General features: G+C 42.8%; 1 protein-coding gene across 2 annotated transcripts in view; it reads left to right on the forward strand.

Moving 5' to 3' along the window:
* Window positions 1–2,893: 2,893 nt before the first annotated feature.
* The window catches only part of LOC122556766 (pantothenate kinase 3), a 125,212-nt gene continuing 117,535 nt past the window's right edge, over window positions 2,894–10,570 (forward strand). For both annotated transcript variants that reach the window (XM_043703896.1, XM_043703895.1), the window contains exon 1: window positions 2,894–3,097. In XM_043703896.1, coding sequence (XP_043559831.1) covers window positions 3,070–3,097 — 28 coding nt within the window. In that variant the 5' untranslated portion in view covers window positions 2,894–3,069. The remainder of the gene's footprint in view (window positions 3,098–10,570) is intronic.

The raw sequence follows: 10,570 nt of genomic DNA on the forward strand, positions 1-10,570 counted from the left end.
TTGTGTCATACCCTGTATACGAGGGCTCACCCAGAGGCTGATTGAAACAGCCTTGGTGAAACGAATGCCCCTGAGGGGAATCAGACAGAGGAACTTTATCAACTAAATAATAAGATGAGTGAGACTAAGATGGATGAAATTTCTGAAATGATGCTTGCGAATTTTGGGAATAATGTTTAAAAAAAGAGAGACAAAAATGCAGAAGATAACAGATAGTAATGAAAAGAAAAAGGGGAAATTGTGGGATATAAATGAATTAATGTTATTTCTGCAAGTGTAAATTCTGATACAGAACAGGAATGAGAAAATACATATTCAGCAAAAAGAAAGGATATGTGAGCATGAGACATGAATACAGAACAATGGTGGATATATGGGCAAACAGGAAAACATCTGTTCTCCTCGCTTGCACAGAGACACATGAACAAACCCTAATTAAAGAGGTCAAAGTGGCCTCTGGATGGAAATAGATGCTGATAGAAAACAAGATATGCCTAATCAATAATCTACAATAGACTGACATCAAACACCCTTATGGGAGTCAGAGATAAGAGTTTGTCACGGACAAGACAGGATAAACAGAAGTTGTGGGATCAGTCTTAAGGAAATCTGTGACGTAAGCGAAGCAGGGAACAAACAATGGAATAAGGAAAAATATGGGGATTCAAACTGTATAAATTTCGAGTTTTGTTGGATTTAGTGTGCATTTTGTCATTGCCTTACCTGGTAATGAGACAAAGCACCCACCTATAGGTGTATAAATAAATGGCGGATTCAGATATTTGTCTCGGACTGAAATTATTAAAGTGAGTGAGCTTTTGTTTCTCACATGACCCTAAGTAACTTCAGCTCGTGGGAAGAGGTTCTTATTTGTCTACCTTATCCACAACTGTGAAAATCTTGTAAATCTCTGTAAAACCTTACCTCAACTTTGTTATGAAGGTGTAAGGGATACTGCACCTTTAAGAAAGTTGAAAGCCAGCAAAGACTTAGAGAAGCACACAGAGTGCTAGAAAATTTACAATGTAACTTTTGGTTCAGATTAGCTAGCACTGGCTGGGTTGTCTGGAGACAAAAGCAAATTCAAATTCGGCCAACCAATTTAAGTTATAGCCCAAATACCAACCTCCAATCAAGTTTGAATTTAGTATATTGACAATATTAAAAACTAATGATGCTTTGGTGCACAAGACCAGGAAAAATTGAACAGTCGAGAGGAGAACTGCTAAGCCACCAACATATCCAGAGTGCCCAGAAAATAGGACAAATAAAGGTACTTTGTCTACCAATCACCTATGAAACAGAAATTCCAAAGAAGAAGAAAATCTACAAAAGAAGATACAAAGGGAAGATTCAACAGCTGCCTGGTTTTGAAATTTGAATTCTTGGTAAATCTTACTCAGGGGCTCTATCAGACTAGCATTATAGAAGGGAAAGTAAAAGATAAGTTAGATGAAGAAGTTGTTAGTTAATTATTCTGTTAAACTTGAAGAAAAAAAGTTAATTTTTATTTTAAATAGTTCTTGGCCTTTGAATCTTCACAGATGGGGTAAACCAATTGTGATGCTGGTTTAGATTAAGCTGGGGGGGGGTTTAACCTGTGTCATAACAACTTTTTTTCCAAACAGAATAAATTTGACTTTGTCAGTACCCAGCTGTAATCATTCAGGTAAATCTTTTGCACAACCTCCCAAGGACCTTGAAACATGGTGACCATAACAAGATACAATATTCTCATTGTGGCCTAACCAGAGCTTTGCAAAGATTCAGCATAAATTTACTACATTATACTCAGCATCTTCATTTTTGAAGCCCCAACCCTATTTTGTCAATCTACATCCTGCTGCAGTTAATTTGTATTCTGTTTACTCTTCCTTCAGATTTGATATCTTTGGCAATTTTTAAACTTTCTATAATGTATTCAAAGCCCTTCCAAAACTCCAGCCTACAAATTAAACATTTCGCCAGTTTCCTTTGAATCCAAATTAGGACAGCATATTGCTCAGTGTTTAACACTGCTGCAATATGCAGCACCGGGGACCTGGGCTTGATTTCACACTCAAGCGACTGTCGGGGTGGATTTTGCATATTCTCCCCAAATCTGGGTGGATTTCCTCCGGGTGCTCTTATTTGCTCCCATAGAAATAAAACATGCAGGTTAGTTGGATTAGCTATGTTAAATTGTGTTCAGGGATGTGAAAGCAAAGTGGATAACAGGGACGAGGTTGGTCGGGGAATGCTCTTCAAAGGGTGGTATGGACTCGAGATACTGAATGGCCTGCTTCTATATTTTTTACTAACATTTTGTGGACAAAAAAAAACTCATTCATTCATTTGCACAGATTTCCTAAAGAATGCACACCGCTTTCGGCAGCCTCTACTTTTTTGCTTTCCCTTCACTACTTCCGTGTGAGTTTATCGAGGGGAACGCCCCTCAACGTCTTACCTGTCATTTGGAGAGGAAAGTGATCGCGGAGCCATCTGGGATTTGTAGTTTCCATTTTGGACTGAACTGCGAGTCAGATATCGGGTGGAGAACTACATCGCCCAGAGGGCGCATCGGTGACGTCGCGCGGACCGTCGAAAGGTTCCATTTGAATGCTGCCCGGAACCGGGGTAAAAGCAAATTTTCTTGATGTAGCTGGAGCCGCGCCCATGTGGGCGGTATTGTAATCAGCAGTTGTTACGGCAGGAGGAGGAGAGGTGATGTGGACGAGATAAGGAGACATTGAGCCCATGACCAGCATCTTACCTTCTTTCTGAGTCGTTGTCCCTTCCAACTACCCGCATCAAGGGAAGGCGGATTCCGCCTTGGACTAAGCGCAGTCTTTCTCGAAGGGCAGCTACCGCTCCGACCAGGAAGGGAGGATCGGTGCTGGTCACAAGGGCGATTGACTCCATCCAACGACGCCTCACCGATTCAGCGCCGGGTTACTGTCGACCGATCGTGCCTCCTCCTCCTCCTGCCGCCACCCCTTGTCTGATCCCGTTCAACATCCGCATTTTTGGGGACAAAAAGGGAAACGAGGTCGACTGTCAGATTATCCGCGGATCTGTCGAAATAGCATTATGAAGATCAAGGACGCCAAGAAGCCTTGTGAGTTATCAAATTAAACCTATGTTCTAGAGGAGTAACATCGTTACAGATTTTAGTGTAAAACTGGTGGAGTTGCGAAAACAATGTAATCTGTTCTCCATTTTAGTGTTTGAGGAATAGGCAAACTAATACGTAGTTTAAATGCGACGGCACAGATATGAGTTTGCTTATCTTTTGAATAAAAAGGTTCGCAGTAATTTGCAATTTAGGAACGACATCCGACAGCTATCTTTCAAGAAATAGCCAATTCCAACGCTGACTGTTCCCCTCCAGGAAGTAGAACCTCGATAGGGACGGAAGAGACTTGTGTTCTCATTTTTGAGCAACCTGCTATTGGTTTCATTTTCAATGACAGCATATCTGATCTTTTGTACCAGTAGCAATAGCAACCCTTTTTTTAATTTCCTCTCTGACGAAGGTGCGTTTGACATCTTGTACTTTGTTCTTTCTCCAACTTTGAAATAATTTAGTGGGTGCGGTTTGTTCGATTATTTTGTGCACACATCTTTTGTGGACAATGTATTTCTCTTGATCCAGTAGCTGTTTTGTCATTTCTATCACACAAACTTTTTGCGAAATGGAGATATGTTCAGTTATAACATCTTTCTGTAAAGGTCACCTGCTGATTATAAGCTTTCAAAAACCCTCTTGACAATCATTGGTATGTTTTGGAAATCTTCTGTACGCAATTGAGACTGAAACCCTATCCAATCAAGAATGTTCTCCAATAAGTTTTTTTTAACAAATTTGAACTAATTAGCTTCACTTAGATTTCCGTGTGTGCAATCTGGAGAACTGAGCACGAACAAAATGAAGCAAGAATCATAGAGTCATAGAGATGTACAGCATGGAAACAGACCCTTTGGTCCAACCCGTCCATGTCGACCAGATATTCCAACCCAATCTAGTCCCACCTGCCAGTATCCAGCCCATAACCCCGCAAACCCTTCCTATTCATATACCCATCCAAATGCCTTTTAAATGTTGCAGTTGTACCAGCCTCCACCACTTCCTCTGGCAGCTCATTCCATACACGTACCATCCTCAGTGTGGAAAAAGTTGCCCTTTAGGTTGCTTTTATCTCTTTTCCCCTCTCACCCAAAAACCTGTGCCCTCTAGTTCTGGACTCCCTACACCCCAGGGAAAAGACTTTGTCTATTTATCCTATCCAAACCACTCATAATTTTGTAAACCTCTGTAAGGTCACCCCTCAGCCTTCGACGCACCCTAGCCTGTTCAGCCTCTCCGCATAGCTCAAATCCTCCAACCCTGGCAGTATTCTTGTAAATCTTTTCTGAACCCTTTCAAGTTTCACAACATTTTTCTGAGAGGAAGGAGACCAGAATTGCACACAATATTCCAACAGTGGCCTAACTGATGTCATGTACAGCTGCAACATGACCTCCCATTGCTTTTTTTAAAAACTTTTGAAAAAACTAATATGTTATTATTGTCAAGTTAGTATGTTTTGAGATTTCACGGATTAATCATGGAAGTAGATAAGTAGATGTGATTCAACGTTCTTTAGACATGTAGGGCTGGAATTTATTGTTTTATGATTTTTAAAAATCAAATCTTGCAGATTATAATATTTAATTACCATATTTGATTGCTAGCATCCTACCTGTTCTTTTAATTACTAATTTAAGGATGAGAATGATTTGAATGTCTATTTTCTAGATTGATTGATTGATTTACTTTAATTGAATTTGAGTAAATGCAAAACTCCAACAGAGTATTTTTTTCATTTGGGATCTCCAATGCTGGACGGCCAAATATTATGCCAAGACATGTCCTAGCAATGGGTGAAAATACAGTAGTGGAGAGTGTGCCACATCAGCCTGTACAGATACTGCCTCCTTTCCATCCAAAAGTTAAGTGGAAGGATATCCCTGCAATGGCTCATTGTGGGATGTCTTGTCATGAGGGGGTCCGGAGTGTGAGGCCAATGCTGAATTCTGGACAGTCAGGGGTCAGTTCACCAGAAGCCCTTTGCATGCCTGAGCCAAGTCAAATGCATATAAGTTGTCAGAGCAAGTTCCTTGTCTGTCAGACTCTGGCTCAGTCGCGAACCGGAAACAGACTGACGCTTTCATGGCCAACTGTATCGGCGTCATCCAGCCCGCTCCTCCATCACCCAGCGCAACTCTGGGCAGTCCTGCTTCCCTCTCCTCCCTTGACCAACGTAAACCACACACTTGAGGAGGAATCTGTTCCTGAGCAGTGGCTCCATGACAAAAGCCACCAATTCCATAAGGGGAGAGCTCTAGCACGAGCCAAGTGTATCTCAGATTGTGATCAGGTGCAAATAGAGGACAGGCAATTCCTGGAAGAAGAGTTTAGGTGAAAAGACTACTCCATGAACAGGTACTACATGTTGTAACTTAGACCATGCACCTGACGGAAGAAGTACGTCATCAGGGCCTACCACGTTGGAGGAGTCTCAAGGTAAAGGTATCGCTGCAGGATCTGAAGGCAGAAAGGCGCTACCTGGGAATGAAAGTACACCAGGTTCCGACCACCATCAAGCAGGAAAATCAGAACCCCAGCAGTGACCCAGTGTTGCCTTTTGTCCTAAAATAAAAGCAGGCTAGCTTTACCTGGATGGTGGTGACAAACCCGGGGAGGGATCAAAGTGACCAGCCAATACCACAACATTGCAGCCAACATGTTTTCTGACCAACACTTATGCTCTGTAGGACAACACTATTAGATTAGATTCCCTACAGTGTGGAAACAGGCCCTTCGGCCCAACCAGTCCACACCGACCCTCCGAACAGCAACCCACCCAGACCCGTTCCCCTCTGACTAATGCACCTAACATTACAGGCAATTTAGCATGGCCAATTCACCTGACCTGCACATCTTTGGATTGAGGGAGGAAACCTGAGCACCCGGAGGAAACCCACGCAGACACTGAGAATGTGCAAACTCCACACAGACAGTCACCCGAGGCTGGAATCAAATCTGGGATCCTGCTGCTGTAAGGCCGCAGTGCTAACCACTGAGCCACCGTGCCGCCCTCTTTGTCCAGCATGCTAGCAAGCAGCCACCTTAGATTCCAACTCATGTCAATTCCTGGCCAGGATTCCTCAGCAGGGCAAAGGTGGACTCCCAGCTAGAGGAGGTAAGTAGTACTCCATGTGAAGCACCAGAGCTCCGCTGACTTGGGTTCCATCTGCCATGGACCAACCAGAAGTCCCAAACACTTGCTCCAGTTGATCCTTGCGGAGGACACTGTAGAACAGACCTCCTGATACTTGTGCATCCTCTGCAGGTCACCTGGGTCTCTGAACATGAGGAGCACATTGTCGGCGTACATAGTCTTCAGCCTCGATCCACAGAGAGCGAAACCTGACACTCGCTTACGCAAAAGGCACACAAATGGCTCTACACACACAGAATTACGCTGGTCAAAAGGGACAGCCCTGGCGCACTCCCCATCCAAAGCGCAGGTGTGCCATCGGGGATCCATTAATCTTCAGTCGACGCTCCATGGCGGCTTACAGAAATCTGATCCGGACAACAAAGTACGCCCTGAACCAGAAAGCTTGCAGGTTCCTGATCCAGTCTGTCCCATGCCTTATCCTGATCCGTCTTTTGGGAATGATGGATCATTTCCCGGATCAGGTTGATTGTTGTTGTGGATGTTCTGCCACCAGGATGGTTTAGAACTAGTCTGGGTGGATCATGTGGAACTGCATGGTGGTAAGGTGAGTCAGAAATGCTCTGGCAAAGATTTTGTAGTCTGTGCTGGGGAGGGGAAACTGGCTACCAATTCTTTACTAAACAGAGATCCCCCCTTCGGGAGCAAAGTGATGACTGTCCTGCACCAAGAAAGGGCATCTCTCCAGACATGATATATTCCTCCAGGACCCATGCATACTTGCTCTCTTCCCCCTTCTCCCCGACTCACTCCACTCCCCAAACCACAGGATATCCCAGAATGTCTTCTGACAATTAAATTCACACCACATCACATCAAAGGGAGAGGGAAAAGAACCATGATTAATAAAAGAAATTAAAGATTACATTAGTTCAAAATTTTGGTTTATTTGATATCAGGGAAATATTTCAGTTGGAGGATTGGCAGTAACTTAGATCCAGCAAATGAGGGCAGTAGGATGGCTTACGATGATTAGAGTGAGGGATTTACTGGACAGTGGGGATATAGATGGTGGCTCGCTGCACCTTGAAAATACACAGGTTTGGACTGCTAATTCAATTCTGAATTTAGCCTATTTAGGATGCTGGTAGCATTCACACCACATAATAGAATCTGTACTGTGAAGACTGTATTTGGTATCTTCAAGGCATGTGTGATAGTCAGGCTGACCAATGCTATTACACAAGTAGTTGTTGAGGAGGTTAAGTAGTATCTTCTCCTCTTTTACTCATCACCGGCTACTGAACCAGCCATATTCTTCACGACATGGCTCAGTTAGCAGTGTTGATGGATATTAAATGACCCTACTTTACACTTGCACTCTCAGTACTACTTCCAAGTGAGGTTCAATGTGGAGGAAGTTTGTTTTTTCAGATTAGATTAGATTCCCTACAGCATGGAAACAGGCCATTTGGCCCAACACATCCACACCGACCCTCCAAAGAGTAACCCACCCAGACTCATTCCCCTACCCTCTATTTACCCCTGACTAATGCACCTAATGCTAAGGATAAATTAGCACGACCAATTCACCTACCCTGCACATCTTTGGATTGTGGGAGGAAACCGGAGCACCCAGCGGAAACCCACAGACACTGGGAGAGTGTGCAAACTCCACACAGGCAGTCACCCGAGGCTGGAATTGAACCATGGTCCCTAGCGCTGTGAGGCAGCTGAGCAGTGGAAAGCAGTTGGTGGTGATCAACAGTAGGCAACTTTACCCATGTTTGGTCTGATGGAATGAGACTTCATCGGCACTGGAGTCAATGTTGATGAATCCCAGGTCAACTCCTTCTCAACTGTAGAGCACTCTATAAATAAGATTGCAACTTCAGCTATTTTTTTCTTCTTTTTTTTCTCTTTCTTTTTTCCTTTCTCTCTTTTTTAGTGCCCTTCACAAAGGGCAGTGCTAATCTCCTGTTTATTTTTTTTTCTTTTTTTTTTCTTTTTTTAACCCCCACACTACCACCTAAGTGCGGTAGTGCTTATTTTTTCCCCCACACCCATGGTGTGTGTATGCAGGTGTGAGACACTGAGAGTGCATGAATCTTTATTCAATTTCCACCACCAGGAAGATAGGAAAACACCCGAGTGGCCAATGACAAGCGGTGCCCTTCACATCAAAGGGCAGTGCTGTGTGATCAAAAACAGTGAAGGGGAGGGTAGGGACTAAATCAAAATAGAGTTGGAGGGAGAAATAATGCACTCCACTCCCTGCGGCGCCCACCTCCCCCTGAACAACTCCAGGGTGTTGGTGCAATTTCAGCTATTAATGTCTAGATTTGAATTGGGCACAATTGTAGTCTGTTATGGGTATTAGACTGCAAGCTTGCTTTAATCACATTTATCCCATTTTTTTGTAATTTAGTTTTAAAGCTACTAAAGTCATATTGCAATAAGCTACTAAAGTCATATTGCAGTAAATTTCCAAGGAGCAGACCCATCATCCATGGTTATCTTGAAATATTAAAGATAATTGCAAACTGTTTTTTTTAGAAAGCTCAATTGTACAAAGGTAGTAGATCACAAGAATGGACAGCATATTTAAAACAAAAACAAAGAATGACTAAAAATTAACAAGGAGGGAAAAGATTAAGAGTAGAAGGGTCTGGTCAGTTATAAGGAAGGATATTAAGCTGGAGAAAGTTTAGAAGAGATTTACCACGATGCTGCCAGATATGGAAGGTTTGAATTTTAAAGAAAGTCTGGATAATTTAGGACTTTTTCTCACTGCAGCATAGAAGGTTGAAGAGTGACTTTATTGAGGTTTATAAAATCATGAGGGGTATTGATAGAGTTAATGGTAGATGTCTTTTTTCCCTAGTTGGAGGAAAACTAGATGGCATACTTTTTAATATGAAAAGAGAGAGATTTAGAAAATGTATGAGCAAATTCTTTTTATACCAAGGGTGTTTCTCGTGTGGAGTCAGCTTTCTGAGAAAGTGTTGGACGTGGGCACAATTACAATGTTCAAAGAAACATTTGGAAAAGTACATGAATAGAAACAGTTTGGAGGGATATGGGCCAAGTGTAGGCAGGTGGGACTAGTTTAGTTTGGGATTATATTCAGCATGGACTAGTTGGACCGAAGCGTCTGTTTCCCTGCTTTGTGACACTAACGAAAGTTGTCCAGCAGTTTAAAAACTGAGTGTTTCTGTGAATATATATATAATGTGTATGAGTTAACAAAGTGAATGTTGGTTCTAAAGAAAGATAAACTGCAGACTTAGCTATGAATAATAACTAAATGACAGATGAATTGAAGTATTTTGCATCAGTCCTCATTATAAAGGATAAAATTAACAATCTAGAAGCAGCAATAAATCAGAAAATGGTAGGAACAGAGAAACCCATAATCACCATAGAGGTGGTATTGTTGGAGCTGTTGACTGGCAATGCCTGGATTCTAACGGACTTCAACATAGGGCTGTAAAAGAAGTGGCTACTGAGATAGTTAATGTATTGATTTTAATTTTCCAAAATTCCTTGAGTCAGGCACTATCCAGTAGATTGAATACAGTGAGTATATAACGTCTTTAGTCAAAAGGGGAGAAAGACAGAACATGGGAAGACTATTTGGCCAAGATCCTTAACCTAAGATAAATATTCAAACTTATTGGAGAAATTGTAATAGGGCCCTTGGATAGGTTTTAAGGTAATCCGGAAGACTCAACATGGCTTTGTGAAAATGAAATAATGTTTGACCAATCTCTTGGAGTTCTTTGAGGAGGTAACATGTGCTGTGATAAAGGGATGCATTGTACTTAGATTCCCAGAACACATTTAATAAGGTGCCACATCAAAAGTTATTGTGGAAAATTAAAGCACACGGGTTAGTATGTTGACATAGATAGGAGCTTGGCTGGCTAAGAGGAGTCATAGAGGCGAAAGTGAGGACTGCAGATGCTGGTGATCAGAGCTGAAAATGTGTTGCTGGAAAAGCACAGCAGGTCAGGCAGCATCCAAGGAACAGGAGAATCGACGTTTCGGACATAAGCCCTTCTTCAGGAATGAGGAGAGTGTGTCCAGCAGGCTAAGATAAAAAGGTAGGGAGGAGGGACTTGGGGGAGGGGCGTTGGAAATGCGATAGGTGGAAGGAGGTCAAGGTGAGGGTGATAGGCCGGAGTGGGGTGGGGGCGGAGAGGTCAGGAAGAAGATTGCAGGTTAGGAAGGCGGTGCTGAGTTCGAGGGATTTGACTGAGACAAGGTGGGGGGAGGGGAAATGAGGAAACTGGAGAAATCTGAGTTCATCCCTTGTGGTTGGAGGGTTCCTAGGCGGAAGATGAGGCACTCTTCCTCCAACCGTC

The sequence above is a fragment of the Chiloscyllium plagiosum genome, chromosome 14 (genome assembly GCF_004010195.1).
Source record: "Chiloscyllium plagiosum isolate BGI_BamShark_2017 chromosome 14, ASM401019v2, whole genome shotgun sequence".
In the NCBI taxonomy this organism is placed as follows: Eukaryota; Metazoa; Chordata; class Chondrichthyes; order Orectolobiformes; family Hemiscylliidae; genus Chiloscyllium; species Chiloscyllium plagiosum.